The sequence below is a fragment of the Manacus candei genome, unplaced genomic scaffold, assembly GCF_025592945.1.
Source record: "Manacus candei isolate 608988 ecotype Guabito, Panama unplaced genomic scaffold, ASM2559294v1 h1tg000063l, whole genome shotgun sequence".
In the NCBI taxonomy this organism is placed as follows: Eukaryota; Metazoa; Chordata; class Aves; order Passeriformes; family Pipridae; genus Manacus; species Manacus candei.
The window spans coordinates 2,460,166-2,474,535 of record NW_026138111.1 but is presented as its reverse complement, the minus strand read 5'-3'; the positions used below and the strand labels follow the sequence as shown (position 1 = coordinate 2,474,535).

The 14,370-nt window shown below is 40.4% G+C and overlaps 1 protein-coding gene across 3 annotated transcripts in view; it reads right to left on the bottom strand.

The window, feature by feature from the left end:
* Nucleotides 1–14,370, bottom strand: part of CDHR3 (cadherin related family member 3) — a 54,246-nt gene that overhangs the window by 22,213 nt on the left and 17,663 nt on the right. For all 3 annotated transcript variants that reach the window (XM_051805131.1, XM_051805129.1, XM_051805130.1), the window contains 5 exons: nt 11,802–12,004; nt 7,416–7,584; nt 4,972–5,057; nt 3,157–3,251; nt 2,946–3,050 (listed from right to left, as the gene is read on the bottom strand). In XM_051805131.1, coding sequence (XP_051661091.1) covers nt 2,946–3,050; nt 3,157–3,251; nt 4,972–5,057; nt 7,416–7,584; nt 11,802–12,004 — 658 coding nt within the window. The remainder of the gene's footprint in view (nt 1–2,945; nt 3,051–3,156; nt 3,252–4,971; nt 5,058–7,415; nt 7,585–11,801; nt 12,005–14,370) is intronic.

Below are 14,370 nucleotides of genomic sequence, written 5' to 3'. Positions count from 1 at the left end.
AATTGAGTTTTATAGCTCAGATATATCTGGCAGGTATGTGCAGGATTGCTTACAGTGGTTGCAGTTGCATATTCACATAGGTACTTAGGTAGGCAACTTGAACCACATGCAAAAACAGGCATGGGCCAGGACAAAAACATTGTGCAAGGTATTTCTGAAGGCTGATTTATACTACTGAAACACATGCAAACACACAGGCATCTCCTGCTTCTAGAACTCAAAGGGAGTTGAAGGTGCTCAAGAGTTCAGCAAAGCATTAGTAGTGTGTTTCAATACTAAATACCTTTTGCACATTTTAAACTTTCTATGCCACCACTTAACTAATTGACTAGTCTATAGTTCCCAGGACAGGAAAGCATGAGCCCTTCATTATTCTCTGAAAATACACATCATGTGGCACTTAGCAATTGGAGCAGAGAATTACAGAACAGAAGATCCCACATCTCCAGGTCTTCACTTGCAATTTTAAAATGGTTAAGAAGGCACATTATCTTCAGCTGTTCTGCCAGATCATATGAAAAGAGGCAAGTATACAAGAGAGAAATCACATAGGGTTTTCCTGGTAAAAACACCTAACTTACAGCCAGAAGTAAACAAGGAGTTTACGAAGGCTGTGGTATCAGTGTATTTATGAAGCTTCTATCTCACTCTTGGCATTGGATGTCTTCCTTCCTTGTTATCCTGTTGCTTCCAGAGTCACTCAGAAAAAACCAGTAACAGATGTCCTTCACTTGTACCAAAAATGCCACCCCAAAATGCCTGAAGGATATAAGAGGGACATCTCTATCTGGTTTTGGTTCAAAGTAGGAATTCCCTAGGCCCACTGGAACCACAACTCTAGCCTCTCTGTGGACAGCAAAGTCACCACAGCTCCACTTTCCCTACCAATCCTCCTGCACCCTGTGCTGGTCCCCACTAGATCTTTCAGAAAGAAGTGGGGCATTATTGAGCACACCCCCATAGCACCAAGTACCAGTACAACTGGGGAGGAGTGGGGGCCACTTCCTACACAGCTGTGTCTGGGATGTGTCCTGTAGTCCATGTGTCTGCCACTTGCCAGTGGCTTTTTACAGGATGGTTCAAGCAGACCTTTCAGACACTGCAATGTAATTGCAAAGGGAGCATATGTTTGTTGTCTTCTCCTTTGTTTTCCCGACTCCACAAGTTTTCCATGGATTTTAACAGCCAGAATTTCAAAAGGCTGAATGCCAATGGAGCGCTGTGAACACCAAAAACAGATGTGCTTGCATATACTGTGGGAACAATTAAAAAGACCTTTTGAAACTCTGTTCTTGACAGCTTTGATCGGGGTAAATAAAGGAGGTTTGCTAACTCATCAAGTTTCCCCAGCTCCCATCCCAGCACTAATTATTACAGTATCAGAAAGTACATGGGCCCAGCATGCTGCTCACATTTTAGCACAGGAGACACCATATGTGTGCATACTAAGGACAGATCATGAAGTGTAATTTAATCTAAAGTGCTTTACAAACTGAGCTGCACTTTTTGGTCTGTAGTGTCAATCTAAAAGGGAGAAGATTCAAACAAATACCAGACTGTATTCATGCCATATAAGAACTGAGTCTTAGAACTTGGGTGTTACAGATGCTCAAGTCACTGCAGCTTTCACTCATTCAAACAAGTAGATAAATATTTAAAAGAGCTCCTTTAGCATTCCAGAAATAAGGATAAATACACAGAAATGGCAACATTTGGAGGGAATAATCAGTCTAGAACACAATGTGCAGACGTTGGCACTGAGAAGAGGATTCCTCCTTCTTGCAGAAGTGCAGTAACGTGGGCCAGGCTATTAAGATTATTGTGTACTGCAGACATGAGGTTCAAGTATCAAATAAGTAGTAGCAACAACAACAAAAATCCATTCCTTTTTCTAACATTTAATTCTTCTGTTTCTTCAGATTCTCCAGCCCTCTACCCATCACGATCCAGATCCTTGACTTCAGCACAGGTGCCATGCATTGTTCTGGCTTCACAAAACACCCAGAAGGTTGTTCCAAACAAGTGGCTGGAACCTCTTGGCACGGCCCCAGGTGCTATCCTGTCTTAACCTTTGCACAGATGGCAGGAGAGCAGCCATCATAAATATTCTCAGCAGGGCCTTGTAGAGTCTCAGAATCAGAGACATAAAGAGAGTGTCTTGAATCCCATTAGTGTCTCATGCAAGTGACAAAGATTAATCAACAACAGAGTCAGATGGACTGCAACAATTGTCAAACTCCTGCTTCAGAAACAACTGTCCATCATGCTTTCCACCACAAAATAGCCTGCTTGCAGCAAATGCATTTTCTTTCCCATTTTTCTGAATTTTCAACAATATTCCTGATTCCAACTAAAACTCCATTAGTCTTCAAAGCTATTTCTGACTTGTGTGTTATGACATAATTTCCTGCTTATGACACAGTAAGAGACAACAATGTTTCAAAAAATCGCTGGGATTGTTTACAAGTGTGTCTGGGAAGAAGAAGAAGACAGATCAAAAGGGAGACCTTTTTTATGTCTAGACATTTCTGCATGAATAAACATCATTATGGTGAAATGCACACCTGCATAAAGGGTAAATTCTAGATGATTGTATTCACACAGGTTGAAATGAATCTCCTTGTCTGAACTTGTCCAAAGGTCTTTGCATACCTATAATCTCTCTAAATGCTAAAAAGTACAACAAGCTTGTTTGACTTTTCTTAGCATGAAGGCAGAGCCTGGAAAACTCTAAACTACTAAGAATATATATAAGAATAAAAGAGAGAAATTAGGACAAAGCTTTTCAGTGTAAGAACAGGAATCATAACTAAATTAAAATACTTTTTCGATTATATTTTGTTGTTATATTTATTTGCCCTTATGTTACATGGGCTCATTGATGCCAAAACAGTAAACCTGGGAAAACATCTACATTTTGAGTGCAATGGAAAATTTTCACTCACGTGGTAAAGTAAGGACTTTCATCATTGATGTTAATTATATTTATATTTACTGTTTTAGTTGAGTTGAGTCCATCCAGATCTGTCACTGTTACATTTAAAAAGTAACTGTAAAATAAGAAAAAAAACAAGAATTGTTCTGTGGCTATGCAGGAAAACATTTCTCTGACTACTGTAAGCTAACAGGTACATGGTGAATAAAATACATTCTCACCAATGTGGATCTTTCTCATAGTCAAATTCTTTTGTGGAGAAAATGGCTCCACTTTCCGTGATCAAGAACGGCACTGTCGTAGGGAGCAGTGAATACTGAAATGAAGAGAGTAAGGAATTAGTCTTTGTATATTTAAACATCCCTCCATTCATTCCTCGTCTTGTAGAACAGGCCAAGTTGCAGTACAGCATTTGCCTCAAACTGCACAATGAAATTCTGACACACAGATTGCACAGGCCCCGATCATCACACCCGAACAGCTTGAACTTGGTCGTAAGTGGTTTGCTTACAGCCAGTGAAGAGTCACAGACACCAAACTACATCAAAGGTCACACTGTTCTCTACCTCTGGGAACTCCGTGTCTGCAATTAGAATTTCACAGAGAGGGCAGCCATCCGGGCCACAGCACCACAGGAGATAATCAGTTTTGTGGTGGCAGCAGAGCGCATGCACAAAGAAGGACAGAGAGAAGGGGCAAGGCTGGACTTGTGGGACATAGATGCTATGGAGGAGGCAATGGCGTTTGGGGATCCAGATGATGGGAGAAGACAAGGAGGGGAGAGTGGCCTTTCACAGAGTACACAAAGGGGTGAGGCTGGAGGGTGTTCACAACAGCCCAGTGCTAACAGAGGTGGGACATAGCAGCCACTTAGTGCATTGCACCACACCAATGGGAACTGCAGTAGTGCATGGGTGTGGGAGGGAGAAGAACACCCCAACACTGTACACAGCAGGGAGAAAGGCAGCACCCTACTCCCTGTGGCTATGTGGCAGGCATTCCCACCACGTCCTGCCCGCTACCTTCACATGCCAAGCCAGCACTAGTAGCCCCAAGGACATTTCCTTTACTAGTGCAGGTGTTAATAATACCCATACAATCTGAAGTATGCAACAACATAGAGTCATGCACCATGCAAGTACCCTGCAAAATCCACTGAGCAGATCTGTCCGAGGATGTCACGGCATTTCTCTATTTGCACCTTCTTAAGCCTGAGATGTGTCAGCTTGTGGAACTTACTGCCATTGCTTTTAGACACAAAGCAGAGCTAAACTCCCACAGCTCTGCTTCCCTTCTCACCAGCTTGGGTTTGGAGCTTTGACTGGGCAAAGCCTGAGGATGGACTTCAAGCTAATTGCTTTCTTGAATAATGCTACACGTTGAAGTAGCATCTTTGGGTTCAGTTCTTTAATGTGCTGTACTTATTGGCTTTGTAAACCAAAGCCAATAGCCCAAAGATACAACACAATTCTTAGGTAAGTGCAGTTACTTTTTCCCTGTCTGCAAACAAACTTATCACTTTCCAGATTTTTTTCTGATACTGAGAGTATTTTCAGATCAGCTAACACATTTTTGTAACTGAAGCTCACAGTTTGCCCTGGCATTGTCAAAAACCTGAGATTCGATTGCCTGGTAAGTGATTTCCTTACAGTCTCATTTAAAAGAATTTACATTTTGATACAGAAGGTTAAAAAACTTATTTACTTTTAGTCACTCTCATCTACAAGAAATGTTTTGCAAGCCTTTTTTTTTTTTAAAGAGTCACAATTTCTACTGCCTCTCTGGTTAACAATGTCAAACTCTGCCTTCAATATCACCTAATTTTGGAAGGTTAAGAACTCAAAATACAACTTGTGCCAAATATTAAGGCTGAGTTTTCTAACTTTAGTATTGAAAATGCTTATTTTTTTCCTGACTAAACCTTTTCCTGTGTTCCTGATAAGGAAGGAAGTTGTTGAAAGATATTGGTAATTAGCTTTTCAGATACAGTGGATTATATAATCTCTGTTTGGCTTTTTTTCTTTAATACAACTTACTTTGAGTTTCGCATTTTCAGGATCAGCTGCATCAACTTGGTAAATGCATTGTGGACGTGTTCCTTCCAACACATAGATCATTAGAGCTGCATGGATATAAGTGTACTGAGTGTTAGTTGGGTAAGAATAAAGTACCCAGCAGCAAACAAACCGATGCACTGAAGCTGTGTGGAGGTATTACTGCTTGCTGCATGTTCTCACTTCACAAGTGTAATTCCAAAATCATCACAAAGATCACAAATACTCAAAAGATAAAAAGAAACCAATTACACATCTGTAAACAGGTAACCATCACTGCGAACTGCAACATGAATTGTGCCTCCAGGGAAAAGACTGATCTTTCCATATGGCCTATCTTGAGCTGTTCACAGTTTACAGAGTAAAACTATGCACTTGGACTACATCTGTGTCTTTACTATTCAGATGGGGAGAACACAGTTCTGCGCTAGGTCCTCATCAACATCCCCTTCCTCTTCACCTCCTGTGCCCTGCCAGGAGAGCTCAGAGCTTTTCCTCTTCATTTCTGTTTTTCCTTTATACCTGTGAGGTAAACAGTGGATGGTCTGCACCAATTTAAATGTTTGCTTTACTAAGGTTGCTAATTCAGTGCAAGGTGTATTTCTTTACGTAGCAGGGATTCTCACAGCTGGGCTACCCCATACTGAACCACTGGCAAGAAGCTTATCTCTCCTTGGGTCGAGCAATTAACAGGACAACAGGTCTTTAGATCACATTATTTGCTTTATGCCTTTTCGTGTCTGCTGGACCTGCTCTTTCTGGACTATTAATTTCCACTGTGACCCCTACTGATTGCTGCTTCTCATCAGAGCAGTGGGAAATCCAGAGCAGCATAATGAGTTGTTCCCAGAGGACAACAATCTGAATATAAAGTTTAATGAGATGGAGATACTTTTTCATAAACAGTGAATGCGCAATTAGTGTCTAATTGTAGCTGGTACTGTTAACTAAAGCCACACAGTCAGACAGATCAGACATCTGTGCTCACCAATTTATGGCAGCTCTAGCTGAGAGTTAAGCTGATGCACTTATTTGTAACAAGCTCCCACGTAGTGTGTTTCATGCTGTGTTGATCCCCTGAAGTGTCACATTTAATTATTATTAGATTCCAGCAGCACCTATGATATGCAAGACACCAGCTATACTGAGAAGATGACACAACCTCTTCCCTAGGGGAAGCTAATTTGCTTTACAAACTAAGTATTGTATAGAATCAGGAATGTCAAAGTGCTTAGGAGGCATCAGTGAAGCGGTTGACTCTGAGCGGGCCGGTCAGAACTGGCAAGTTGCAGCCCACATTATACTGCTGCCAGTCCAGATCTGAGGAGTCAGCAGACAGCTTTGACCAGCTACCACGAAGGGATCACAGTTTAGAATTTTCAGACTTTTAAAAACTGAATACTGAAGTGTGCTCTGCCATACAGTGATGTTAGAATACCAAGTCTTCAAACAGGCTCTCAGTACATCGTGAAATAATCTGAACTGTTCTGTCTGCATGTGAACACATGACAAATACATCACCATGTTCTGCTGCCTCCTGGTACAGTTTTTCCATGTCTCTCTCATTAGTAAATGAGAAAGATAAGGTTGATCAGAGAGTAAGACAATTATTTCCTATCCATTTGAGGGAGTTGCCACTTGCATTAGGTACCATGGCATGCACAGCCTGCACTGGCCACAACTGGATCCAGACTCTCCAGCCTCATTCCTAAGGCTACTACACATTCCCCCCCATTGCATCTTTGCCTATGGTCTAAAGTAAACGTGGTTAACATCATCTGCCCCACACAGGAGACAGAACTCTCTACCTCTTTCCATTTGCACCACCATAGATCACAATCATTGAGGTCTCACTCTTCGAACTGATTTTCCACTTCATTTCTCATGTGCAGATGCAAATGTAACATACAGATGTAAAACATCTGCAAAGCAATTTTTTTATCATTTTCCCTCAGAAATTCTTGCACATATAATATACACTTATTTAAATTTATCTGGCCTGTCCAAATCAGTCCAATTTTCAACAAACTACTGAAACATGTACCCATACACAGTGGTTATATCCCCACCAAACTTCAAGTCTCTAATATATATTTCTAGGTAGGTATTCATCTAATCAAAAAAGAACATATATATTTATTGGTATAAATTCTTTTTTCTTTTAATTTTTCAGGTGCTTCAAAATGGTTAAATAATTTTTGGTCAAAGCTTCAAGAAAAATAAAAGGGCATTTCCAGTGATGAAGAACACCAAATACTTGTGTTAAATAAAGCTGTGATAAACACCATGTCCTGTTGCTCCCTCATTTTTGTAAAGGAAAATTCATAGACTACTTTAGCTATGGGCACCATATGCAGCTATAGCTTTTTTTAAGCTGATGTCATATTTTCAAATATTGTTCTTTTCAAATACTACCAATATCTTACTTTGAATTGCCATATTTCCTCTAAATACAGGATGTTCATTTTTATCTGTTACTCGAATAGTCAATATGCTAAGGTCAGTTCTTCCAGTTGTATCTTCAACGAAAATGTGTAAATCAAAGCTCTTTGGCATTGTTTCATAATCTAGGACAGGGTTTCCAGTGGTAACAACCTGAAAATAAAAGATTATCATTAGTACATGATGCAAGAGATATAAGTTATAGTCTAGATGAGTGAATAAGTTATGGTCTAAATGAGTGAATAAAGTAAAGGGATACTTTCCATCACTAAACAGTATTTCAGATCACCTTCTACTTGCTGGCACATTTCTTGTCAGTGGCAAAAATGTGACAAAAACAGAGTGGAGAGAGAGACCAAATTGTTGTGGTTTCATGGAGCAACTCAACGATCTTCAGTGTGAGGACCAGTTTGAGGAGGAGAAAGCCTGGAAGGAGCTGTCCTGCCTCACAGACAATGCTTTTCCTTCAAGGTCAGGACTACATTTTGCCCCTTCCTCATGTAACCTGTTTCTGGGAGAAAATTTGCAGGAAACCACAGGAAGAAGGGAGCTGCACAAGTACAGTACATGAGAGAGAGACCAGAACTGTTTGGTGAAAATGCTGAAGTAATTCAAAAGTAACCTAGGCCTGGAGTTTTGCAAGACTGATAAGGCAAACATTTGCTTTGTGTTTGGGGTTTTTTTTAAGGCTTCCACCTCTGCATATTTCCTCTTAACACAGAATATGTACAAACATAAGACTGACACTCCAGGAAAAAGCATTAAATGCATTCATTTTGGATTTTGGATGAGTCCAGAGCAACAGCCAGATGCTGAAAGTTGTATGTTTCAAACTTCACTGTTGAAATCAATAAAACCCCAAGAACTTTCCTTTCTTGGACAAGAAAGGGAAAGGTAACTGTTCAGTTTACTGTGTAGCTAAAGAGCTGTGAAGCCTGAACATAGTAGCAGGGTGCTGTGGAACTGGAGAAGGAGGAGAGTTGGGTCTCGCAAGTGTATGTGACAAAGAGAGTGTCTCTATTCACAATGCTGCAGAATAAAGAAGGCTGGAGAGGATGCAGAAGGAGAACAATGAAATAAATCCTTGGGTTTAGATTAGATACTGTGGCCAGAGTTCAAATACAAAAGTGATGTCTTTTTTGTGTGGTTTGAAGAAAGAAGCCAAAATAGAGCCAATTAACAAAAAGGAGAGTGAACAGAAGCACAAATGTTTTGTGCCTTCTGGTATGTAAAAAAACTGCTGTCTGGAACCTTGTGGATCTTTTTGTTACAATACTGCAGGAGAAAATAACTGTGTCCTGGATGGTTTCCTTTCCTCCTGTATTATACAGATAGAAGTTTGATGCTACCTCAGAAAAACCACGCTACGAAAGTTTGTCACACCAGTGGAAAGACTGGTCTCCAAAATGAATGTTAGTTGGCGATCCAAATACAGTAAGCAGATGCAATGAATTCAAAATGAGAAACTGTCCTATTCTAAGCAGAAGTAATGTGCACTGGGTATTATCCCTCAAGTTCACAGCCAAATATTTTCATTAATGCTGTAACTACAGCCAGACTAAATGTGTCTAAATATACTTCTTACACTCTACTTTATAGAGGCCTTGGAAGTAAAGATGTGAATCTAGATGGTTTCTTTCTAGGTTGCTTTTGAACTTTTTTGAGAAGAGCTTGCCACTGACATAGGCTGAGAGCCACTATTCACCTTTATTCCAGGCAGGACCAACGCTTACTGAAAAAGGCAGGACTGTACATACTTGAAGCAGGTGTAGACTTTGTGAAAGGGGGTCTAGAGTCACCCCATAACTGTCTACCCCTCATTCCACACTGGAATTTCACGACTCTCTGCCCCCCCCCCCTTCACCTTCAAGATATTCAGAGAACATCACTAACAGCACCCAGGTAGTTTCAGGTAGAAGTATGTTTTCATGCCTTCAACACATCTCACCCTTGGGAATCTTAAGAGTAAGGCAAGGTGGAATGGGCAGGGCTTAGATCTCAGAAACTGTGACTTTCTCAGAAATTTCAAAACATATCAAGAAATGTGCTATTGCTTTGTCTTGCAGCAACCAGAGTAAATGTGCTTCATAAATGCATAAAAGCCTGTCCTAGGAAGTACTTAGCTAATGTGAAAACCCCATAATTCATACATGAAACACTGCCTTTTTCTATATCTTAGCGAAGATCTAATAGCAGTAGGTAGAGCTGAGATATCTCACTTAGGACGACATCACTTTTGTAATATATTGAACAAATCTTCTACAGCATAGCATAAGTAATTAAAAGCAGCGATGCTCATAAAATAAATGAACTAAGAACACCCCTGTATTTATCCTTGCCTTATGAGTTGTGATTAACGCTCATCTGCTAATTTGTAGAATTTGTATGTAGCTTGCTTTATGACTTTGTCATGACTGATATTCACTGACTCAACCTCTTTGTTCTACTCCTCCAAGTGAGTTAGGACACCTTGAAAACAGCTACGGTTCAAGCAAAACATACAAAGGTTCACAGGCCATTCTGGTATTGGGGCTGTGGAATGAAATTAATATAAACTGGCACTTTGGAAGAAGCAGACTCCAGCCTACAAATTTTTTTGCCACTCATTTTACTCCTTGTGTCACTCTGAACTTGCTAGAACAAGAATTTCTCCATCATCCTTGTCATGACAAAAAACCAAGAAGAGACTTTTTATCTATTTGCAGAGTTATTTTTCTTCCAGATTAATTTCTCAGTCTCACTCAAAAAGGAGCAACATCACTTATGCTTCACAACATAAAGATGGCATGGGACAGAAGCAAGCAGTGTTTTGCAGTATGTTTTGCAGTGGAAGGAATAATTTTAATTCAAAATGCCAAAATACAGCCTAGAAAGGGAATCCCACATTATGAATTTTCTGGCAGCAAAGTCAGCTTGAGGGACATATCTGTTTCCTTCTGACTGTCACACAGGACTCTGGGAAACAGCATGAAGCTGTGTCAGAGGAGGTTTAGGTTGGAGATTAGAAAAAAGTTCTTCACCTAGAAGGTGGCTGAGTACTGGAACAAGCTCTCCCGGGAAGTGGTCAAAGCACCAAGCCTGACAGAGTTCAAGAATCATTTGGACGATACTCTCAGGCACATGTTGTGACTCTTCGGGTGTCCTGCACAGGGCCAGGAGTTGGACTCAATGATCCTGATGGGTTTCTTCCAACTCAGCATGTTCTATGACTATATGATTCTACGATCTCTTCAGCTGACCCAGTCCAGGTGTTTGTCCAGCCACATCCTGTGCTTCACAGGTGAAAGAGGGCTTTTCTGGAAGTTTTTTTAACCATTTCACTGGCCTGGCTGGGGAGCAGTAAAGAACCAGCAGAGCTAGCTGCTTTGTACTTTGTACTTTGCTGGGAGGTCAGAGTGTGGGAGCATGTGAGCTGCAGCAGCTCCCCTCAGGCAGGTCAAATCAATGAGCCACAACCACCCAGGGCAACAGTCTTACTTTTCCCAAATTTTCTCCTAGAAACACCAGCAAAGAGAACAAGAAAAGAGTCCTTGCAGCAGTTCTGCTTCGTTGGAAATACCCAGAAAAGGGTATTCAAAATTTTTAAGATGCTTCTCAGTTTCTATCTGTATCTTTTAAAGATGCTCTTCAGTGTCACTGTTCAGTCTCAGACATAGAAGCAAGTTACAATGGGATGACAAGTTATCATGTGTCTGAACACTCATTGCCAGTGACAAATGGGAGCTAATACTTGCTAATTTATCCAACAATGAAAATTAGCCTGAAGTAATGGAAGTTGCTTTGCATTTGCCACAGGAAAGAGAATGCAGTGGATAGAAATAGATCACAGATGTGTGGAAAGCTGATAACTTCTTACCTCAGTATAACTTCCTCATGTGCCACAGTCTTCGTTCAGAATTAAAAATTACTTTGATCTGACTCAGCTGCCTTTATTTTGGAAGTGAGTCAAATTAATTAATTCTAGGTGAGAGTGGCCAAACAGAAGCTGCATGTGGTTTAACTAAGCCACTTCAAATTCACAGTGACTTCATGTAAATTAAGTTGAAAAACTATGGACAAATCCTCAAAACAGAAGCAGGGTTCTACTTGTTCTTCTTCACCTCTTATTTTCTAAAAATCACGTTTTTTTCTATCAGAGAATTAATGGAATTATTGTGATGAGTGATTTTTGCCTAGATGCAATTAAAAATCATATTCACTGTTGCTATTCACTGGTCATATCTATTACAGCATGTCCAAATACTACCACATCTGCATTTACAACTCATTTCTGATTAAAAGATGAGACACTGTGCACTCTCAGTGCTCAGTAATCCAGGAAACGCCAGCATCCATGACTGAACATTGCTCAAGCTAAATGTAAAACTCACCCTGTATTCAAGACCTCCTTTTGATTCAATATCAAAAGCCTCTGTGAGTGGATTTGAATTTACTATAGTAGGAAGAATTGCAACACCTTCAGAAGACAATGGAGAAACAGTTACATTGAAGTCACAGACTGAAACACCAGCTGCTGTGTTTTCTTCAACAGTGCTTGTTGCAGGTAAACCCTTAAGCAACGGGGTTTTTCTTCCTGCAAGATGAAAATAAATGCAAAATTACTTCTGGAAATCTTGGGCTATCAGGAGCACACAGCTTTTGCCAAGAGCTGCCATTATTGAGCACAAAATGGACTAATTCCCTTTTTGTTATAAACGGGGGCATGCATGGTGGTAAACCTAGTGCTAATGTTAAAGAATCAAACTTTAATTCAGTCCTATAGTGTTGTCATCTAGAGTGGTTGTTGTTGGAGTATTATTGTTTGCCTTCATGTATGTCTTTCTATAGAAGCAATCAAGGATGTTTCTATCATTTCATTTTGCTCTCTGTACTAATTGCTGCCTCTGCTCACTGTCACATCAAAAAGCACCTAGAATCACACAGACCAGGATGTTAAGGAAACATTTTTTGTAAATTATGCTGTCTGCAGCACCCATTTCCTCCATTTTCCCTCTTCTAATTATTTTTAGGACAGCTTTGTGCATACCTGGCTCGTGAGTAGTGTGAGTTAGCAACAACTTTGGGTGTTGTGCTGTTGTGTCTCCTGCTTTGGGCATGGAATAGCAACCTGGAGTCCTTGGAGGAGATGTGGATCCACAAAAGCTCCCTATGGTTCAAAACTGCCTTGAAGCAGCCCATACTGGTGAGGCATCCAACAGCTTGCCAGTCAGATCTCTGGAGTCCCCAAACCAAATCTTTTGCTTTCTCTGTTATTTAGCTTCTAGTTCTTGTTATTTTTGACAAAGCCTGTTGTGATTTATTTCATAAAGAGTGTCCAGAAAACACAAATCACAACAGCTTTTAAGGTATGTCCCGAAACAACATCTTAGTAATTTCACATCCTCGAACTGGCAACATGCCCCAACACGAGACTATGGCAGGGCTGACTATTGCTTGGGGATGCTTCTCTGGCTCATCCAAAACACTCTCCAGGAAAGCTGGCTGCATTCAGTTGAAATTCCTACACAATGGGTGCCAAAAGGAAGGCAGATACAGCTCGCTCAGGGGCTGGGACAGGCTGTTCATACACCAGCAATTACTGTAGGAAAAGCTCCGGGAAGTCTTTATTTTTGCTACACAGCTGCAAGGTAAAAAGCTGCTAAGGGAAGTAGTCTGAGGCCATTAGAGCCGCAGCCTCTACACAGCTGCATGGGGATTCCCATGCTCCCACACTCCAGATACAGCAGGTCCATGGATCACTGATCTGGCTGGGACTACTCTGGCATTTATGGAAAAAAGGTCCTTGGAAATACTGTGCAGGTGGGTGAGGTACAGGCTGGGATGTGGGAGACACTGAGGTGGGAAGACTGTAAGAGCCTGCCTGTAAGAGTTAATCTGAACAGGTCATGCTGACACTCCGATAGGACCGAGTTCAGCTGAGCTGTTACTGATTTATGTGTGAAGGACTAAGTTTTTATTACTAGTCTTACAGATTCTGGAAAACACCATCAACAAAAAATAACCCATGCAAACAAGGCTGGGCTGAGAGAGTCTTCTGGGAATACATTTCCATAAGTGGAGCTGAACTTTGAATATAATCTCCTGTGGACAGCACCTGATTAATCCAGTTCCCTCATTAAGCTGCAATTCATTAATGGAAACCATTTATAAAAACAATGAAATAATTTGCAACATTTAGAAATGTAGAAAGGAGTTGCTATTTTTATATTGTCTCTAAAGATTTTGTTGGCTGCTTATTCCAGATCTGTCTTTCTAAATCACAAGTTCTTACTTTTTGATCCTTATTTTTAACTGAAATTTTTTGGTACTGCATCTAAATGGCTTCTTCTTTTTTCAACTGATTTTACAAAAACCCTCCTTCCGTATTCACAAGTCCTTGCTTACCTCTTTACTTTGCAGAACAAAATATGCCTGAAGTAATTTAATATATTATTTATCATAATTGCCAATGTCAAACACTGACGAATGCCGAGTCCAAGACAAAGAAATAATGAGATTAGCTTTGAGAAATTTATGAATATATAAGCCTTATTTATCTGTGATTTGCTAGTCTTTACAATGTTCTTGAGTCACACCTTGTCTCTCCAAAACCAACAGGTTAGAAAAAGGAAAGCTGAGATTCTCATGCAATGTCTGCAACACAGCTTTGGGGACATCAGGAAAATAAACACTGACAGGTTCCTGAGGGATGGCAGAACTCTTTCAGTTCCTCAAGACCAAAGTGAACAGGTAGCAACATCACTGCTCCATGAGCCACACAGGCTGCAGTTGGAAGTTCTACTTTAGGTTGCTAACATGAACATATTTGTATGGGCAAATGTTCCATGCATTTACACTGAACAAGGACAGTGATATTATCTTTTTAATATTCTCCAAAAGTTTTTTTTTCTGTTTGGTCTCATTAGGTTGCTTGTTTTATTTTGTCAAAGAGAAATGTTA